The sequence below is a fragment of the Pagrus major genome, chromosome 7 (assembly GCF_040436345.1).
Source record: "Pagrus major chromosome 7, Pma_NU_1.0".
NCBI classification, from domain to species: Eukaryota; Metazoa; Chordata; class Actinopteri; order Spariformes; family Sparidae; genus Pagrus; species Pagrus major.
Window position 1 is genome coordinate 28,167,070 of NC_133221.1, and position 22,738 is coordinate 28,189,807.

At 39.9% G+C, this 22,738-nt stretch overlaps 1 protein-coding gene across 2 annotated transcripts in view; it reads right to left on the reverse strand.

The window, feature by feature from the left end:
- The window catches only part of LOC140999898 (copine-9-like), a 91,924-nt gene that overhangs the window by 38,353 nt on the left and 30,833 nt on the right, over nucleotides 1-22,738 (reverse strand). Inside the window, exons 4-7 of one of the 2 annotated variants that reach the window (XM_073470463.1) lie at nucleotides 21,607-21,710; nucleotides 17,962-18,001; nucleotides 17,702-17,704; nucleotides 14,896-14,972 (exon numbers count right to left, since the gene is read on the reverse strand). In XM_073470463.1, coding sequence (XP_073326564.1) covers nucleotides 14,896-14,972; nucleotides 17,702-17,704; nucleotides 17,962-18,001; nucleotides 21,607-21,710 — 224 coding nt within the window. The remainder of the gene's footprint in view (nucleotides 1-14,895; nucleotides 14,973-17,701; nucleotides 17,705-17,961; nucleotides 18,002-21,606; nucleotides 21,711-22,738) is intronic. The other variant, XM_073470464.1, reaches the window with a different exon arrangement.

The window sequence follows — 22,738 nt, forward strand, 5'->3', positions numbered from 1 at the left end:
GAATACCTAGTCTGCTCCGATTGGTCAGCTCACATATGCCTGACCCAGCACCAATAACAACAGAGCAGCAGTGCTAAATTGGTTTTTACATGCCAAACTATAAACTATGCAAATGTGCGACATGGTGAAGTGGTGTGATGTCACAAAGTCACAGAATTTAAGACAAGACTACTGATGAGGCGTTTCAGGAGCAGTGTTTACTGTGGGAGAGAGGAACTTCTGTTGGTGTGGACTTTTTTTTAAATTTTCATGCACAAGAAAATATATACAGTAAAACACTGAAGGAAAGGGAAAAAAACAATAAAAGCATAATAGGTCTCCTTTAACTTGCTGATAGCTGTTATTTAGGTTATTAGGTATATTTCTATACATCTCCTCATATCTCTGCATTCATGTATATACAGTAAATGTAAAGAGTCCAGACAGTAAAACAAATGTAAGCTTCTCACAGAACCAAAGGTGGCATTACAAAGGCTTTTAGAACAACTTCAGATCAGGGTTGACAGTCAGCAACCAGGTTTTCTTGACTGAGTGATCTCAGTAGGTTGGGGCATGGATGGTTGAATTCACTGCTACAAACAGTCCCACTAATGAAGCTATAGCACAGTATCAACCAGGAAGGTCAGCTCACCTTGGAGATCTCATTTCTCTTTTAAATCAGTTTACATCCTCCCTGTGTTTCTCCTCTACACAATAAACATTTTATTCAGTCTGTGTAATTGCCTCTGTCTCTGTAATTATTCCCACAGCAGTTAACCTGTCTTTTTGTTGCACTGTTCTTCCAAGGCCACTCGTAATCCATTTATGAACTCCTTGTCATAAAATATAAACCCTTCATCCTCATTATCGTATTGTTGTCTTTGTACTGGAATGCTCCCCCTCGACCACACCATCACGAGTCCGAAATCTTAATGGCTCCCTGCTGGTATCTCCTTGTAAACAAACATGTTTTCATTCAGCGTTGCTCACTGAGGTTTTCTTATTAAACAGAAATGATTTTTTTAAATATTTCAAATTCAGCATTGTTTACATCCATCATAATTATTGAATGCATAATGTTTGAAACAGCATCCGGTATCCAGGGCCACAATCACAATCTGAAAGATTCAGAGGTCAAGAGAATTGACGGGGTTGAGTTTGAGTTAAAAACAATTCCGTTTCAAATGTCATACAAACTATTTGTTACGAGATAAGGATTAAATTTAACAAAAAGGCAAAAAAAGTTCCCTCTCTAATGAATTGACACATTGTACGAAAAATATAAGTGGTCATGAAAGAGACACAGTACATGACGTCTGTAGCCTCACTGAAAGTTGCACATTTTGATATCCCTGTGTTGATGTTCCTAGAACATCAAAATGAATGTTGTTCCAGGACCATGAATGCAACTGGGCAATTAAGTTTCTGTAATGGCACTGCTTTGCAAAGCAGGAAAAAGTACAGGAAAGACATTCACACGGGAGAAGTTATCCTGTTTTAACAAGTGTTAAACATTGTAAAAGGTTATTTTTTAACCCTAAACATGTTTTTTCTAATTCTCACCAAATATTTTTGTTGCCTTAACCTAACCAAACAGCAACGGAAAATGGAAAATAATAAGTGAACTTGGTGTAAGAATAACAAGTGAACAATAAGTTAGGAACCCCAGTCTTCTTGGTGAGGGTCCCGTGTTTAACTCATGAAGCCACAATGACTTGCTCAAAATACTGCTTTTCTCACAGATAGAAATGATGGTCCTTCACCTCAACCTGAATCTGACATCACCGGACTACACACAGCACCATGTTACCCTCCGTCACACTGGATATCTGCTGAGACTAATGTCATCTATAGAAGTATGCTTGAGATGCGTCGTACATCCCGAGAGAGGCTTTTTTTTAAAATGGGACTTGGATTTCACAAGAAAAAGTTTAGTAAACCTTAGTCAATTGATCTCTACACCGGACTGAGGAACTCCCTGGATTATAACATTTATATCAGTGTTGGTGACATTAGACAAGAAGCCATGTGATGGACTGTGTGGGTCCCTGGCCCTGGCATTTCTTCTCTGTGTGCGCAGCTGGCGGACACACACACACACACACACACATAGCACTTTTCACACGAGTCTCCAAATACACAAAACCACATTTGTCAGCCAACAGAGGGATAATTTTGTTCCCCTTCCTGACTTGTCAAGCTGTATTGCAACAGAAATTTAAATTTAAACAGAAAATAGAAAAAACAGGGCTTCTATTTTATCTGAGAAGTAGACATGTAGGTAATCACAACAAAGGACACTATGGAGAGTTCTGACATAACAGCTTATACCGAGTGATGCAATGTTAACTATATTAAATGTTGCTAGGTTAGTTTTTAAAAGTCTGTTTGTAGTGTCAGCTCTAGCTGGCGTTACACATGTTGAAGGGATAACATTTTTAATGAGGAAAACAATAGAAAGTGTATCCTGATGCTTTGCCAAAACAGATGGAGGACTGAGTGATCTGTACAGGTGCCAAGAATCACCACCATACCAGATGATGACCTCATAAAGACCTGAGCAGGAAAAATTCCAGCGAGCCAGAGAGAACTATTCTATCTTTTCCAAGTGTGAGTATGATACTGATAGACAAGCTGCACAAATGTGGAATTCATGTTCTGCTCAAGTATTTTATGTTTCATTTTTACAAAAGAGAAAGGCTTCATGGATTAAGGGAGTATTGTTTGCTTGAACTGTTTAGTGTCTCTTGAAAACTTGCACAACAGGACTAGTCTAAGGAACAATGTACAATGAATCCAGTGGCGTTAAAGTAATACTTTACTACTATAATACATTCTGTGTGAATCCTGAGTAATGGCAAAAAGCTTAGAAGCAACAAGAGGTTGTCATTCGCTAGGATATGCCTCTTCCTCTCATGCTCCTCTCGTTTGTAGGGTTCCCCAGGGGTCTTTTATGGGTCCCCTCTTGTTTTCTATTTGCATGGCACCCCAGGGGGTAATCATGTGTAGACATAATCTCAATTTTTATTATTACAGGGTTGACACACAATTGTATGTCCCGTTATGACGTGGTTTGGGAATTAAGAATTGGATGTAGAAAAATTTCCTGCTATTGAATCACTCCATATCAGGAATCATTTTAATTACCCCTTCTGGCCCTTCAGCACTGGCAGCATTTACAATCTCTCATCTAGACTGGGGGCTGTTTCTAATGAGGCCTGCAACCTAGGTGTTATTTTTGACTCAGAGATGTCTTTTGATGCTGGGGTGCAGTCCTGGTTTGTCTGGCTGATGGATTTAACCAAGATCAGGTCAATCCTTTCCTCTGCAGATCTACAAAAGGTCATCAATGCTTTTATCTCCTCCAGACTTGACTTTTACAGTAGCGAAACATCCAAAGGCCGCAACTTTCAGCTTGGCTTTCAACACATAAGAAGACAAGCCACATCACACCAATCCTTGCTGCCCTTTAGTGGTTACCTGCCTGTTTTTAGAATCTATTTGAGATCATTTGTTACTGCAAGTTTTTAGTGGGGCAGTATGTGAAGTAACAGTAATACGTTTTTTTTTTTTGGCTACCACAAAAACAGAAAAATATGATGACAATACTGTACTTTTATGATCGAAAAATGATTGGATCGCTACCACACCTACCTGAGCAAACATTAACAAATAATTACAACAGAACCTGCTGAAACTTAAAACAGTAAAACTTAGGACACAAAAATATCAGCCGATACTGATAACTGATGGTTCTCTCGGATGATTCCAAAAAGATAACCAATTATTAGAGTTGGTCCCATTTAAACATTTTCAAACTGGCTTCTTATGAGGCTTAATACCAGACTGGACCGGTAATACCGAATTTCACCACTAGCTGTCGCACGTGCTGCTCGCAAAATGAATGAGAGCCCATGAATGACAGCAGCATTACAGTCCATCAGGTCAACTGTGAAACTTTGTGTTTTTATTTCTCAAAACAACAATTCAGTTTAACTTTTCGTCTTCTAAAGTTTAACATCAAATTAATAAATAAATAAGAATTCAGCTTAGTGAACTGGAGAAAAGATAACCCCTAACCCTTCCCAACCTTACCAATAATTTCACATTTTCACATTTTAAAAATAAGTCCATAAACTGTAGTTTAAAAAGTTTAAAAAATTAACTGAAATTATGAACAGAATGGGAAGAAACAACTTTTGACAATATGACATCTGTGTATGTTCTTGCAGTGGTATCTACTGGAGTTAGCATGCTAAACAGCAGCTAGCCCTGGCCCATCCTGGTCCAAAACTCTTGTGCTATTGGTGTAAACACCAACACTCCTCCAGTGTGCCGAGCTTCAAGTCTGGACTGCTAGCTACACGGCTAACTGAGCTAACTGGCTAATAGCAGCTACAGTTAACAGGAATTAGGGGTTACTCTCGTAATATGCTCGGCCCCTTTTTGTTCTAAGTATAAATTTGACAAGTGACCAGTTCTTACATATTACACCTTTGACTGACAACAAACCGAGCGTACCTGCACAATAACCCTCCATCATTTAGTACACAATACACCAACATCTACACAGAAACATTATCTACCAGTACACACCCCAAATAATAACATTCCAGGAGATATCCCACCATGAAAAAACAACAGATTTAGACACACTAACAATGCCCCCTAAGCACAACACACTACATAAATCCAAACATATCGAAAACTACATCTGCTCCCCCTGATATACATCATGATTCCATACAAGACTGCCAAGCTCTCTATGGTAAAGCTGTCATCACTCACTCCTAATCATCCCATCTAAAAACTCTGTCTTCCTGCTTCAGATGCTTTGTTGTGTCAACAAGTGGTGTTGCTAACAGATTAGAGTTGTTGGTTGTATCCATGACTGTTACAGAACAACACTGTCACATTATTTGCCAAGATGCGCAAAGCTGGCAAGCATGAAACTAGCTCCAGGCTAATTTCAGCCTGCTCAAACAGAGCCAATTGCAAACATATATTTGGTTTGCAAGATAAAGTAACAACTGATTGTTGCCAGTTGGGAGATCAGAGAAGTTTACAGTTGTAAATCAGTCTGCTGATTTGTCTATTGTGCATCAGAGGCTGATTTCTTCAAACAAGAAGAAATGATAAAACAAAATTAAGTTCCTTTTGTATAGATAGTTCTCACAGATTTACAGTCACATCAAGAATCTCTGGTTCAGGTATTTGCTGAGACTAAGCTCAAACGTGTCACAGAAGTCTAGCAATTCGACACGGCCAAGGTTAACTATACTTTTTTAATCAGATGCTGTACTCAGCGGGGGCAAAAATTAAATGTCACATATTTGATTTGGGGGCTGATAAGGTTTAACATTCCCCACAGAAGAAGAGCAGCAGCAGCAGAAGTGTTTTGTCTTCGTGCCTGTCATGGCAGAGCAGGCCAGATGAGACCTGAACCGCCACACCAGATGGCAGGTGACTGTTCTGTAGGACACAGACCGCAGGGGACAGACAATGACGACAATAATGTGTGTTTGTGAAGGAGAGAGAGGTAAATAATGAGAAAAGGACATAGGTTTTATTGTAAGATTGGAATTTTAATTCAGAAAGTAAACTTAAGCTACTCTGAAGTCAAAACATAATATCAGTGGTATGTCAAATGTCATTTAGTCTTTTTCTGGGTGTCTTGAAAACCTAATGTCAACTGTAAATATCTAAATCATAAATGAAATACACAACGAATTGGTGATTGTGGCATTCTTGACTTATAAAGGTCAGTACAATTATTGAAGGTAGACTCCTGACATGACACCAAATGATACCAAACATGCCCATTTTTAAAGGAGCTATATGTAAGAATTCGAGTGCAAAATATTCAAAAATGAACTACAATAATCAACAGAGTTTGAAGAAATGTGTTGATGTCATGTCAAACACGTCTATGTACTGTGTTGCAGAGATGTCTACTGAAGTTAGCATGCTGACAAGTTAGCCCCTGCCTGTCCTTTCTTGTAATAGGCTACCGCTTTGTAGCTCAAAAGAGGCAATAGTGAGTTAGTGTAGCGTGAGAGGATGGAGCAGTAGCGCCTTGAGGGCAAGAAACCACGATCATCAGCAAAGAAAGAAGTGACAGAAACAGAAGTAGAACAATAGTTAGCCTAGCACTGGCGTTTCCATTGATGGACAAAACTTCAATTAGGGCGTTTTTGTGAACATTTTTGGGGCTTTTGGAACCTAAATATTAATAATGTCACTTAAAGGGTAACTTCACCAATTTTACACAATAAAGTATTTTTGTCTTTGGGAGTACTTCTGTTTATGTTAAAAGAGTAGTATACAGTTTTTTGTAGCTCCAGAGGAAGCTGCATGGATTTTGATAAAAAAGCCTCCAGTGCATTGTGGGTAATGGTGGCAACATGTTTTGAAGAAGACAAATGGACTAAAAAAGGTGATTGTTTTTCGAAACCTGGCAACTACATTACCCATAGTACATTGAGTGACATCTTTGGCAGCAATTTATCAGATTACATGCAGCTTCCTCTAGAACCACAACAGGCTTTATATATGCAGAAGTACTACCCAGGACATGTAAACAAATCCACCCTTCTTGGATCTGTGACACTATGTATATTTGGAAAGTGGACCCCTAAGACTTGTATTTGACCAACATAATCTCACACCTAAACTACTACACTGGACACTAACCTCAGTCTCCTGGGTGAAAGTCCTGTGCCTGTCCTCCCTGACCTCGGCCTAATGCAGACTTTGTTGCTCTTTTTACCACTTCACCTGACCTCCTCCTTTGCTGCTGGAGTAATTAGGTTACCACGGCCAGAGATCACCACCTAACAACCAATGCCAATATGGGTTGTGATAAGCTGCTTTCACAGTTGTCCTATATGGTTGCTTTCCTGGCCAGGAGGGGTTGATTTGACCCAGAAAATTTAGTCTGACGAGATTGTGTTTTGTCAGGTAGTAACAGGAGCTTCAGTTTATTAGCTCCCTCCAGTGGGCCAGCTTTTTAACCTGTCACAGATAATGAAGGGGTCCTGGGAATTTTCTACTTCAGTTGCAAATGTGTTTGGTAGACCTGGAATATCTACTCAGTTCTCTGTGGGATTCTGTAGGCACTGCTGCGAGACTGTCTAGTGCAGAGGTTGCTGTCAAAAACAACCTCCTCCCTGAACTCTGAAGACTGTTCACATTCTCTGTATAAAGTCAAGCACATTCAGTGTGGGTCTGACAGGTGGAGTACCTTGTCGCCTCTCCTGCTGACAAACCAAGGTCTGATTCTGAAATAGGGGGGTTTTGTTTGACCATGACCTCTGATGTTAGTATGAATAAAGTCTTGTCTGACCACGTCTGAACTGTTTAGTAGTTCTGAAGAGCCAAACTCGAAAACAAGGCAAAAAGCCAGCTGTCCAGAGGGGTGAGAGGTGATCATGTAATGAGGATAACCACACACACAGTTAGATGATCTGCAGGAATGTCTCCTGACCCAAAGGAGGGTCTTCCAGGTCAGCTGATTGAAAAGACTGTGGAATATGTTTTGCTCTGCTGCTATTGTTCATCTCTTCAGTGGATGCTGTGAAGTGACAGTTACATGCTTATTTTATGCCATGACTTCTTTGCTGTGTCTGTTTCCGTTGCACTTTGTCATATATTGCTTTTATCCATACACAAACTTTTCCACCTTCACCAAGCTTAAACACCTTTTTCGCAATCTTTCGAGATGTTTTAGAATCTTTAATTGGGAAGTAACTAGTAAAGTAACAAAGAAACTTGGGGAATGTTTGGTCATGGCTAAATACAACAGTATTCAGACTGTCTTTCTGTATTATAGCGTCTAAGTCTAAAAAATGTCACGTTGTCCAGAAGAAGCCCATTGTTTCAAAAAAATGCATTGGAGTTTTATAGCTTTGAATATCGTAATGCATTTGGAAATGCTGGAAAGGAGAAAGTCAGGTGACCTTCGTTGTCATGGTAATAACAGACAGGTGATCTTTGCTGTCATGGTAACAAAAAAACATGTAAACGTTGTGAAAAAGCAGCAGTTTGGTTGGGTTTAGACATCAAAACCACTTGATTAAGTTGAGGAGTAGATCATAGTTTGGGTTAAAATGAGTATGTCAGTCATGTGAGTTAAGTTATGTATGTATGTTTGTTTGTGACACCACAGTGTGTGTTCTCAGAACAATGTGCCTTTCAGAGCACCGGGTGTCTGTTTTCTAAATAAAGGGCTGTAGGACGAATAGGCTTTCGGTCCAATGGGACGTTTTTTTCGGACTATTGTCGTTTCAGAATAATGAGCCATGAGAACAATGGCGTGGCACCTGTAAGACAATATCTGCAGATCTGCCTCCTCCACCACTAGCAGCTCAGTAATGTAACATAACACTGCCTGCAATCTGCCAGTGTTCACTACCTTTCAGAAAATATGTCTTCAGTTCTGTGGCTGACAATGTATTTTTTGCCAAAAGTTTGTGCTACAGTGTGTGTGTGTGTGTGTTAGTCTTTGTCTATATGACATCAGCCATGGAGCAGAAGACATCCCACCAACTGGCCTCAATTACACACCCTGCCCTGTGACACACTGCACCGACAGACTGACCGATGTCTTGCAGCAGAATCCAGACAGGTACAATTTCATGACACACGCTGTTTTGCCGTCATACGCCCAGCAACATAACCATCCCTGTGGACAGCTTGTTTAGTCCTCTATCCACCTCATCAATCTACATCTGGGCGCCTGGCAGCGTGTGGGATTCTTAATAGATCAGCCTCATTCTTTCACATTACCTTTACAAATGGACGATTCATCTGGGTTTTTCTTGCTTGGAGATGATGTGGTAGGGTTAGAAAGTTTCAGCTCATGCTCCGTATTCTTCTGCTTCCTATTTAGATGAACTCCTACATTATATACATGTATGCCTGTGTGTAGCCTACCGAAGGTTATGCCTCTCTACACAAACATCAGTTCCAGGGTAAAAATACCTCTAGTACATGGTCATACTGTATGGGTGTCTGTATAATGTATCCCGCCAAGCTCCCCATTTATTTTTTCAAAAGGGTGCTTTTTGGATCATTGTTACCGCCTCGGCTAATAGCCCCCCTCGGTTACCATAGCAACACACAGGTAAGTGGAAAGGAGTGCTTAGTTTGCCACGCAGCATGAAGCCCGTTTCTAAAACTGTTGACCTATAAAAACATACACCCACCGACATGTGGAGGCTACCACAACCATATATGTTTGGAGTCTTTGTGTGTGTGTGTGTGTGTGTGTGTGTGTGTGTGTGTGTGTGTGTGTGTGTGTGTGTGTGTTTGATGACAGCAAATGCAGAAAAAAATAATCAATAACCCAAGTTTGTCTTTGTCCAAGCATTTTTATTTGTGTGAATGTGTGTGTGTGAGAGAGAGTGCGTGCGTGTGTGTAGTCTCTCACACCCTGCACCACAAGTGTAGAGATTCTTCTAAATGACAGCACATACAGAGAGGACTGTGCAGTTTGGAAAGTAAACACGTATCTGTCTCTTTCCGCCTCAGTAACATCTATCTTCCTTTTTCAATCGCACCAGCTCCCTCACCCAACTTCATCATCCCCTCCTCTCCTAGATCCTTCGCACCGTTTCTGTCTCTTTCAACACATTTCGTCCCTCTCTCTTTCGTTGAATTACTCTCCCTTACCTTTGTAGACTGAGTTGTCTGTCACCCTTTCACTTTCTATCTCTCCTTTACCTCCTTTTCTTCCTTCCTCCTCTTTTGTTTCTCCCCCTGGGGTTTGCTGTGTCTGATCTATCAGAAGCTCCAGACAGCTGTCTATTCCCTGCAGGCAGCCATCAGAGACACTGACCATATGGGAGGAATAGCGATTGCTCTCGGTTGGTCTCATATTGTTCCCTTTTCATTTTTAGCCCTTTTTCCCGAAACACTCCTTCTATATGCATTCACTCTAGTCGCTTTCATTTCGCCCCGCTCCAAATCTTTCAGGCCGTCAAGAGCCAAACTGCTCGGCTTGTGGTGGAGAGGGGAGGAGTGTGGAGGGGATGCAGGTATTTTTGTGACAAAGCCACGGACACAACGTATCGAGGGATCATTAGGGAATATTGTGACAGTTTTGCATCTTGACTGTATTGAGGTTTTTTTTAAATTAAAACATTTATCTTTAAAGGGAATCAAGGCCACCAGGTATTTTTGTCACAGGTATTTTAGGATTTTTGTATCCATGGCAGAGAAACATGGAGATAAAAAAGGAAAAAAAGCATTCTGGATAATCAGTAAATAAAATGTCAGCCTGAGTTTGATTTTTGTCATTGTACATGTCAGCACAGTACGACACTGATACAGAATATGCCACTGTGAATGGGCAATATAAGATATGAGCAGAATTTTAGTTTAAAACAAAAAATGAACTAACATCATCAACAGAGTATGAGGAATCAACAGCATGACATTATGATGTTATGTACTGTGTTGTATAGGTGTCTACTTAAATTAGCATGCTAACCAGCTAGCCCTGCCCATCCTGTCTTTCTAATACCACTTCGTACCTCAAGTTGCAAAAGTCTGATAGCCCCCGTAGTTTCAGCTGTGGGATGTAAACATGCCGTGTTCATGACTTAGCCTGGTAAATGGACAAAACAAACTCACAAAATGTCGATACAGGAAATATTTTACACTTATTTTCCTTACTCAACAGAAAAATACAACCCTACACCCTCTGAATTTCAAGTTTCTCTCTTTCACCGACCCTTCAACTAGTCGCAAAATAAACTTGATGGTGCCCCCTACAGTTTTGGAGCTACCTTTGAATTCTGTCCATCTCTTACAAATTACACCTTTAAGATGTACAGTATTTCTTTGTGCAGTGCAGGAATAAATTTACAGCTGCAATAATAAATTTTCAAAGGATCAAATGACCACATAAAATGTTAGAGTGGTCTCTCCACCATCACCCCACTCAGCAGTTCCCCTCAGCTCTTCAGAGTGTTATTGGTGTAACAGCTCATTATTTTGGTTTTACAGCCTTCAACTTTACTCTTCTGATTCACTCTCACCGAAGTCATAATAAAAATGAAAAATACTGTGCAGCATTTAACAGCTAATAAGCATATTTTTTAACCCAGGTGCTGGTGTGCTTTGTTTGCATTTTTCATGGAGTCTGATGAAACCTTTGCCTTGTCAGCTTTTCATATATATATATATATATATATATCTATATCTATATCTATATATATATATATATATATATATATATATATATATATATATATATATAGATGTATATACGTATATATACTGTTAAAGCTATTAGTGAGCTAGTCACACATGAATGGCAGAGAAAGTGCCGCCAAAGTTTCCCAATGCTAACATGCTAGTTTGACAGCGGTGAGTACTAATAGTAGCCATAGTTGTTGTTTACGCTCATTATGATGTTAGCTGTTTTCTTACATGTGAGTTAAACTAGTTGGATACAGTTAGCGATGACAACTATCTGCTGCGGCAGCAAGAGACTCGTTCAGTGGCTAACGTTAGCACAAAGCACACATCTACAGCATCAAGGAGTAACTGTCATGCCAGGTGGCCTTTTCGGACTGACGGCAATTTTGCTTGCTCAACAGAGTTGTTTATTCATGTATTTAGTAGACTAAAAATGCTAAGAGCTAGCTATCTCCCACCTGGCTAGTGAGAGCTACAGGACAGCTGTGTCAGTCATGCGTTGTGGTTAAAGGCCTGAAAGGAGGGGGTGGGAATTTTTGCTTTGATACTTTTACTTTTTTACATTATAAAGTGTAGCTTGCTCTCGCTTGTTTCTACAATCTTACCAGCCCCTGCTTTAGAATTTTGTGAGGTTAAATGCTGCATGTATTTTTCCTCATTCATACCTTAATTTGATGGATAGATTGGACTGTACAATGCTGGAGAATCCTCCTTGTCACTGTCTTTAAGCACCATTGTCCCCCATTAATCACAGAATAAGTCATTATAACAATCCTTCACAGAGGGGTCTTATTGTATGTAACCTTTCACTTATGTCACTTGTCTCATTTCTCTCCTCAAGGTGAAATCTATTAATGGATAGCGTGGAAATATGATTAATCACATGGATCGTATGGCAGGTTTGTGATGAGTGTGAGTAATTGTCCCTGTCTTTAAGAACGTTTAATTAAAAAGTGGGAGCATAAATCTATAAATTTCTTCTGTGTTGAAAACACTTGTGTGTGAATGTCTTGTGTCTGAGTTTGCACAGTTAAAAGGAGACATACTAAATGCTCATAAAAAAGACCATTAACTAAGTTATGGCTTGAAGATCTAAATAATTCTTTTGTTTTGCTTGTGTTTTTTTTTGTTTTTTTTAAATCATTTTGTTGTCTACTTTTGTATTTGCTATGTATGTGTCTACAAGCACTGGCATCACATTCACTTTAAATTCAATGATGCCAAAATGTAAAACACTGTATTCCCTCCCCTCTCTCCCCTCTCCCTTTCTGTTCTTCTCTTCGTCCCTTGCTGGTCCAGTACTGTGGCATTTGGGCCGACAGTGGACCATAACCGGCTGATTGTTTGGTCTGTCTGAGCATGATAAGCTTTCTAAAACATGTCAACAGTGTTACTGGCAGGGGACAGCTCCAGGGCCCATAAACTGGCCCCTAGCCGACTGGACTCAGCACCAAGTCCCGTTGACATTAGTGGCAGTAATTCATATACTTTACTGCCAGACAAAAGAAAACTTTACAAACCAATAAGGACTTGCCGTTGACAGATTGGAGTTTTAAATATGCAAGTATTACTTTATATTCAGAGCTGCTGGTTGAGCTTAAACTCCATCAGCGATGCCAAACAAGCTTTGGGGAGTGTAAATGATACACCTGGCAATCTTGGCCAGAAACAAGAAACTCTGGTGGAAATGCAAATAGAATATAAAACGCAAATGATTTTAGTGTTTTCTAGTTATCTTTTTTTCCCACCACTTTGGTCCAGAGTGAAATATCTCAACTATTGGATGGATTTCTATGATATTCTTTCCACACATTCATGCTCCCCAGAGTATGAATTCTAATAACTTTCCCCTAGTGCCACTATCAGGTCCACTATCATAAGTTTTCACTTATCTTGTGAATCATCTCAGTATAGATGCTGAGATATAAACGAGATGAATTAAAACAATTTTGAACAGATATTCCTGGTCCCCAGATGATATACCCTGACTTTGGTGGAGGTCGAAACTTGAGGTTTTGAGTGAAATGTCTGGACAACTTTTTAACAGATTATGATTAAGTTTGTTACATACATTCATTGCTGTATGGATTGTAATTACTTTGGTGATTTTAATTTATTCAATACCCCGAGATCCCACCGGGCTTGTCTCTGCAGCGTTACAACTGATCGCAGCCATTCTAGATAACACTGTTTCCACTGGCGTCTCAGCATAGTTCCAGAAGCAGATCTGAACTCTGTTTCGCGGAGACTAATATTTTTTACAGAAGCGGACAGCAGCTGCATCGGTCTGCACAGAACTGATCGAGCCAGACAGGAAGTCAGACAGTGGAACGGCATAGTGCAATTTTCAAAATACAACAACCGATTCGGGATCTACAGCACAACAAAGTCAAAGAAATAGGAACTACTACCCTACTTTCTGCTGTTCCTCTGTAAACTGAATATCTTTAGCTGGACAAGACACAACTTTTGAATCAACTCCTCGGATTCTGGAAACATGACAGTTTAAAGACAAAACTATAAATGAAATAATTAACCGATTGCTATATGATATGAAAATAATTATTAGCTGCAGTCCTTGCAAATTATCCCACAGTTGGAAAAGGTCTGTCTTTGCGGGCGTTCAAGTTGGCGACAACTTGGCAGCACACAACCCCACCTGGAGCGCTTGAAACAAGGCAGCGCTTCAGCTGACTCTGTCAAAGTAAACAAAGAAGTATGCTAGCCTGTCAGTCAGGGGGCAACTCACGAACAAAGCCTCACAAAATACCAACTACCTCCTCGTGCCCCTCCTGTTCTTTGACTCTATAAATTTGCTCAGTCAAGCAGATTATTTTTGCCTGTGTTTAGAGAATGAAGTCTGCAATATTCTTGAAATCAGCTCAGCTACAAATTAAACACAAAACAGCATCCCATCAAAATATGTTTCTTTTTACTCATGCAGGTAAACGAGCCGTGTGCCGCAGTATCGCTTGTTTCGGCTGATATTACTCAGCTTCTGATGCAAATTCCGCTCTATGATGAGTGTTGCTGTGAAGAATTGTTTCCCTGCTCCCTTCATGATGAGCTCCACAGTGTATAGGCAGACGTGGGGGAATACCTCATTTCCGCAGTAAAATGGGTTCAAATTTGGCTCATGACTTTTCTGACTCCTCTCTTCACTCCTCACAATACAGTGTGTTATCTAACACTGCAGAGATGCAATAACAGTGGGGTATTGTGTTTGCAATAAATACACCAAAGTTTCCCTTTTTTGCTATGTGATAAAAGATTGATTTCTTCCATCCACATATAACCAGCAGAATACATCTGTCAATATTGAAATTCTGTACTGACTTTCAACAAAATATTCGCTGGCTTCATTCGCTTTTGTGCATCATATCACAAACAACATCATCAACAACAGCTCAGTGTGCAATGATGCAACAGGTTGATCTGCCCTCTCACTCTCTCATCCAACAATATAAAAGATGAGGCCATTTAATCTCACATTGCATTAGTGAGATGACTCATAAAGTGTTGTTTTCCACTGTAGCCATCAATAAATATGAAAGGAGAGACAGAGGGGGACTCATTTCATTCTCACTTTGCTGGCCTTTTATGCTTAGATTATTTATGTGCATAACTTATTTGATCAATACCTGAACAAAAAAGAGCAGTAATGTCTTATTGATGCATGAGACAGGATGATAGGATGTCGAGGGGACTTACGAGAGGGTCTTCTCCAGCCGCCCTCCTGTGGAGCCGATGATTTCTCCGAGGGTACAGAAGGTCTGGCCCAGAAAGTCCTTTGGAGGACAAAGGACGGAGGAGACGGGGTTAGCTGAATGACGGGGTCAAGAGACAGGTTCAACCCAAACTCTCAAGTAACATAAATATAACCTGCTTATGACTTAAAGGATTCTGTCATCAAGCACTACTCACATGCTCATTAGTACACTGAAACAGTTGAGGGTTGCTGTAATCTTTCTTCCTCTTCACAGTGGCCCTTAAGGTGTCCCTTCCTAATGCTTTTCTAATACCATTTCCACACCAAAGTTAGCATGTAAATGAAGGGTTTTTTTTAGACGTGGGTAAACCTGCAAAAAATAGCAACTGACTCCTTTCCCATTGCCAGAGGATGAGTTTGCCTTTCTGTTATTTTTTCTTATGTGTCACGTTCTTCTTCACAAACGCAGCAGAAAAACATGGAACAGTAGAAAGCAGCAGATCTTAATATACCTCATTAGACTACATCTATAAGATAGTAAAGGTGTTTTTAAAGTCTTAATACATAACACTTTGACGCATTGTTTTTAAGGAGCTGATGATGGAAGTTGCTAAGAGGTGAGGCATCGCACATTATCAATTAATTAATCAATTAATCACCGTGAAGAATTAACCGACAACCAGAGATGGGCACAAATACATCAAGAAATATTTTTAATTAAAGTTCCCATGAAGCTGATTAGGTGATCTTATCACGTATGTCTTGCTCCATATCTCACCCATACATAGTTTGTTACCTCCTGGAAAATCATTAAAAATGTTGATGACTTATCCTGCCCTTGGGGGGATAAATTCATTTTTTCGTCCAATAAACAGTTTCCTTATTTTATGACGCTGCAATGGATGTATAAAAAGAGGAACACCTCCAGAGCGATGTGTTACTCAGGACCGGATGCTAGCGGGTGTTTTGTGGGGTGTGAGAGGGGGTTTAATGTACTCTAAGTGATGAGGCAAAAAGTCCACAGCCCCAGAAATGCGTCCCAATGTTCATCTGAAGCTAACGTGATGCTTCAGCAGTCTGTGTTAGACAAGTAACGAGGATAGCAGTCTTTCCATGTTGAGTTGTGACACAGGGATGGTAACACAAAAGGGAAACATTTGTATGAAAAACACCAGAACTTTGAAAGACACCTACTTAAATTGTTGAACCCTGTCTAACTGAATTTGTAATGTTTTTTTAGAGGGATTTCTTCATGGCCCGTATGAACCAGTGGAACAATTGCAGGGAATAAAAACCGGATTCAATCCTCATATTTGCATCTAAGACCAGCTGAGAAAATGTGGACCTGTACTTTAACAATGCCTTTGATGATGCAGCCATGGTGCAATTCTTAACTTTACACTCTGAGACCCCCACGGTTTGGTCACTGGTGAATAATTCTCATTTATTTCAGGAGCTCTTAAACATTTTCAACACATGAGTTCATGAGTTAGCACAGGGGTAACAGCCCAATAAAATATATGAACACTAAACTAATGACTCTACATATTTCCTGCCCTTATGTGCTCTAATAAACAGGGTTAACACTGAAGATAACAGGCTCTGGAGATATTATGAAAGACTACAAAATCAACAGGGATAGTAGGAGATATGAACGTTATTAAAATTCCATTAAAGTGCTTTTTCATCTTATTGAAGTGTCATAAGAAATTAAACATTCAATTTATTGTTTTATTCCACCTTTTATATAATGCACACGCTAACCTACAAAGCCAAGGAAGTCCCGGTGGGGTGCATTATTCAGGTGATTGTTGACTGATTATTCTTAAAGGGGCACTACGTAGTTTTGGGAAAGAACTTTTAATCAGAAGAGAAAGATCTGCACCGACTGAAACTAAATAAACAAACTCTCTTTGTTTTCATGACTGAATCAGCTGAATAAACAAACTGACCTTAAAGGACAACACAGTTTCTTACTGTTTTACTTTGTTTATATGTGGCGGACCCTGCCACCTTTCTAGCTTCAAACAGTGTTCTGGGGACCTTGTTTTCCTCTGAGAACAGCTTGTTTATTCACTTATGGAAAAAATAAATATTTCCGAGATTCTTTGACTACTCTATTAATGCTGTAAATGTTAAAATTCAGAGTTTTAATTTCTTCTCCAAAACTAAACAGTGCCCCTTTAAAAAGGCCACACTGTGAATGAGAAAGAAATTGTTTTCCAATTCAATCAGCATTTTCATTGAGCAACAGATTCTGAAGTTTACAACCAGCCCACAAATTACAGGGAAAGACATATGGCAACATAAAAAAAAGCAGGGAGATGACACAACACGATAAAACAGCACAGCACCGAGGGCAGAGCACTACGCGTTGATGTTTGTCATGTGTGGGCGCGAGCAGGTGTAGGTGTGAGTCCCGCAAACCCGACGTGTGTAGCTCCTGTAAATGTCCTGACATGCACAATCTGCTGTATTATGCCGTCAGAAACAACAACATCTGCCTTCACTTTGAAGTGGAGTTCTGAAAGTGGCTTTACCTGGGCGCATGGTAAAATGCAGACAGACAAAATGAGGCACAACACTACGGGGGAGGCTTTCTGGATGGGAGCTGTTGGTGTTCGTCCTTGATAAAATTAGATGAAAAGAGTGGGAGAAGAAAACAATAAAATTAAAGTGAATGAAACAAAAACACAAGTCTCCTGCGGGGACACTGAAATATACTGGGAAATAAAAGGTGAAATGAATGAAGGATCTTGCGGTGCCAGCACCCATGAGGATAATACAGTCAGCAAACACAGCACTCACCTTCTGCTCTCCCACGAGTTCATTTGTGAGGAAGAAAGAAAAGAGTGTCACTAGACGGGTTCACAGTGTACTTAATACTAGATTAGACAAAACAATAGACTTAATTCACGCTGAATCATTATGAGCTGTTTCGCTCATTCACTGCAAATGAGCCTCAACAGTATGAGTATCGCTGAATACAATGTGGTACGTTTGAGGGCTGATGGGAGTTGTCAGCGCTGAGTCAGAACTGTCATTTGAGTTGGACATACTGTACTTACGTGTTTGGAAATGTTACAGCTTCTGGAGTCCACATTGTACCTGCGACAAACAAATGGGTGATGAGATCGGGAGAACTCTTGACAATGCGATTTGGAACTGCATATTCAGAGCCACAGGGATTAGTCCTGAAAAAATGGAGCTGTTCACCTTCAGAAACACAAATTTCACGCTTTCTGGTAACTCAAAATGTAGAATAGAAGAATTCACTGTAAGTTTGGGACTTCCGAAGTGCTATGTGGCTCCGCACCATCATCAGGGCTAAGCTAGCTGCGGTCAGCAAATATCTAAAAAAAAACAGACGCTGGTTGCTTGTCAAGATAAAATATCAGCGTTTATTTCTTCACAATTAAAAATAAAAGAGACGTCTTACAAAAGAGACGTAGGATAAGCAACCATAGGCCGACTGTGAAAGCTGAGTTATGACCTGTGTTTACATTTGTTGTTCGGAGGTGACCTCTGGTGGGCGTAATAGTTATTACGCCGAAAAAAGGAGGAAGTCAGGCGAAGTAGTATAAAAAGCACCAAGTACAGATAAGGAAATGCCAGGCTGGACAGTTGGGTTAAACAAGCACAGGGCTTTCATGTCAGAGGCTGCTGTTCATGTCAAGTGTGTAACCATAAGTTTGTAACTACAGTCACATCAGTAGGTAGTCATTTTAAGCCAAACCACAATGTTTTCCTGAACCTAACCAAAGTGAGACCGTATGATGAAGGTCGGAGAGCAGCATCAGTTGTGTTTTTTGGGAACAGTGATATATATTGATTTGGGAGTCACTGGCAATTGACCTTTTCAGTCTTGTACGTATGAGGATGTGTTGGTTTGGAGTTTGTTTTGATGGACAAGTTTGCCAAGCTGGGTTGAGCCACGGAAAGTCATGAAAAATGTCAAAAACATTGAAAAGAAAGAGTAGCACATCTCAAATTGCCAAGTCAAGGAGAAGAAAATACTCTCATTTGACCTGTTTATTCAGCTCACATCACAACAGATAAACTCATCGCCAGTTAAATTAAATGAATTGTCGAATTATTTTGGGTATGTCAGACAGCAAGGAAGTGTTCCCTTTACTACACCTTTGCATTGTGAACCCACACTTCACTCAGTTTCCTTTACGACCAAAAAACCTGACGACTATATCAGAGCTTTTAAGCAGTTTAAACCTAGGCCTATTACTAGATATAACCTCAGCAGGAAAAGTTACCACATTATTAAAGGTGCTGACAAAGATGGACAGATATGTATTCAAGATAAGATCAATTATTGGTGGGAAGCCCATAAAAAGTTAAACGACAAAAACATTATGTTCTTTGACCCACTTGAGTCTGAAACCCAGTTTATGGTGAGAGCAAAAGTAAAAACATCTATAAGATGAAGGTTACATTAACTGAGCCCACCTCGGAGCCTAATAAACAAGTCAAATGTGAGTATTTTGTCCTTCTTCGCTTTGAAAATGGGAGACGTGCTACCCTTTCATGTTTTTTGGAATATGCTCAGTCGAATTTGGGGCTAGAACTCCACTGAGAATCCCATTGATGAAACGCAACCTCCTTTTCCAATTGATGAAACGACTTCATGAAATTCACCTACTTTTGCTGATTAATAAAACAATTCAAGGAATCGCTCAACATTTGGGGAAGTTTGCTTATTTGTTTGTTGTCTCAGTTGCGGAGATAAATAACTCCAGCGCTTAACTCCAATTCTGGTTTGTGTATGGATTAAATAAAATGGATATATCATGTTAATTGCTATCGTTAGAGGTGCTGGTGGACATATTTTGCCAGAACAAGTTCCACCTGCCTCTGCAGTATTTGCTAATCAAAGCTAAACGATTCACAGCTCTAACTTCACACTTCACACAGACATGAGAGTTGCATCCATCCTCTCATCTTTCTTGGCAAAAAAGCATAAAATTCATTTTTCGACTTCTTAAATGTACAGTATGTATGGTGATGTTGTGAAGTAGCCTGGGATCATGGGAGCTGTTGTAAGTAATAAGTAATGCAATTGATAATTCCTTAAATAACTTGCCAAGCACTCTTCATCATTAGCCTACCCTTTAAATTTGTGTTTATTTTGATTTATTTTTTGAAAAAGCTGACTTAAAACAGCCAGGAATCAGTCACAGTAGTGAACGTAAAAGTTGACTTTACTTAAAGGGGCACTACATAGTTTTGGAGATGAAATATTAATGAGTTAAAAATTTCCCATAACTGAATAAACAAGCTGTTCTTGGAGGAAAATCAGGTCCCAGAACACTGTTTGAAGCTAGAAAGGTGGCAGGGTCCACCACATAGAAACACAGTAAAACAGTAAAAGTAAAAAGAAACTTGTGTTGTCCTTTAAGATCAGTTTGGTTATTCAGTTTATTCAGTCATGAAAACATGAGTTTATTTATTTAGTTTATTTTCTGAGTTTATTTATTTAGTTTGTTTAGGCTGAAAAAAGTCAGTAAGTGAAGACCTTTCTCTTCTCCTTAAAATTTCTTCCCCAAAACGTGCACCTTTAATGGTACAATATGTAAGAATTTTAGTTTAAAACATTTTAAATACAACAGCAGAAAAACAAATATGCAAGCAAATATGATCAACAGAATGTGAAGAAATGAGAGTTTAGACAACATATTAAAGTTGTCTCTGTGTTGTGTTATATATATCTTCTGAAATTGGCAGCTAACCAGCTAGCCCTGACCCGTTCTCTTTCAAAATACCACTCTGAGCTTCAAGTTCAGACCGCTAGCTGCATGGCTAAGTAAGCTAACTAGCTAACGGCAGCTACAGTTCGCAGCTACTCTGGTGATATGCTGCCCCCTACTTGTTTGGAGTATGAGTTTGAGAGACGGCCAATTCTTACATGTTGGACCTTCAAGAAATGTGAGGAAACCACTTACCTCAGAAGGACCAAGTAAAGTCGTCTCTTACATTTCACTTGTATGAGCTGAAAAACTTTAACAACTTAAAAATGATTTGTCTAATTCACTTGGTAATTTTAAAGTAATTCGATGCGTCGATTTCAGCTTGTCAGTTTTTACAGTATACTGAAGCATCTGTTTGTTTCACAAAAAGACCATTGTTTGTGGATTGAAAATCGAAAATGACCTTGCATAGCAGGAGGAATGCTTTTAGGTTAAAATATGCACAACACCAACACAATAGCATCATCACAAACAATGCTCCTGTTCCATTTTCATGTCCGTCTTTCACACTGTATACAAGCTGCTGCTCTACAGACCCCACTGAGCAGTGGAAGCACGTCTGTGCCTTGATTAAAGCTACAGAGGCATGTAAGTGATCTTTCTCTGCTATTGATTAATGAGAACAGGTGAACTGAACAGAATAACCAAGTGGGTAAACACACACTAATTTAATCAGTGGTGCTATCAAGTGGCCTCGGTAAGAGGCCTTTTTTAAAATATCTCCCTCCATGGCATCCCAGCACCTAATTTTAGCAGTGATTGGCCTGTTCATCTATCCTCATCAGCCAGAATCAACTCAACACCTGCAGAGAGAGAAATCATTCGGATTTAATCAAAGGTATTGTTACCTAAGCTTCCTTACTTCCACACTGAAGTATTGGCATAGCAGAATGTGCCCAAGTTTGTAATTAAATGAATTCAGATTTTATTCAGAAAAGTAAAATAAATACTTACACATCAAACCTCAGGTTTTGTTTTTCTTCAAAGAAGAAATCCAGGACAAACTTCCTGACGAAATCTGGATTCCGAGTGTTATCGATGACCTCTGTCCTGCCAAACTACGAGAATAGAAAGAAAGTGATAATTGGTGGTGATTGGCGGCACTGATTAATGAGTCAATATATGCTTATTAGGCTAATAAGGAGGAAGAAATGCACTGGAGAAAGGAGAGAATACATTTAATGAGATTCAGCATGATATTAGCATTGTAAAATGCTAATATCATGCTGAAAAAAGGGTTTGGAATTCATAAATACAAATTTCCTCTGTAAAAATATGACCGCACTGTATCTCACTGGGCTTCATTGTGCTGTGTGCTAAATCTGTGTCCCCAGAGAAATCAGGAAGCTACATTGGCACCAGCTCTCCACCCTGCGAGCCCACAGAGTTCCGTTCCCAGCCTCCCTCCTGGGCCGTGCCGCTCCTCCATCTCCGTGACAATCACACCAATAATCCCCCCAGTGGACTGCCAGCCTCGCCTCTGTGGCCTGGCCCGACAGCACCGTGTAATGAGCTATTGATCTTGGCACTGCCTCACCCCAGCCTCAATACCTCTACTCATGTCTTTAGTGTCCAGTGCACATAATCCGTGCTATCAACTGCGTCCCCAGCCTATCCATTACTGAAGCCTTGCAGGGGAGTGTATTGGACCTCAGAAACTACCTGCCACATCGACCTGAGGGGAAAATCTTGTGATATTTCCCTGTAGTGTTTCTAATTTTAGGGCTGGGGGCCTTTGATTTATAATCTCACTCAGGCGTGATTGGTTAATAGGTGCTGGGGCATTCTGGTTGAAGGTTGGGGAATTGCTTTGTTACTGGGGAAGAAATAAGAGTATACATAGCAAATGGCAAGACATTCATTGGTTACAGCACAGGCTATGTAGACCTATCAAATGGGTCCATCACAAATACCATGGTTTTCTTTCAAATATCTCTAACGTAACCCTTCACCTTTTTCAGTAAACAATCATTCGGTGTCAGAAATGCAATGTTAAATAAAATCAACAGCGGTGCACAAAAGAAGGATTTGTGCTTTGAGTTGTTGCCCGTGTGTGGATATGTACAGCTGTTGTGTGTTGACGTGT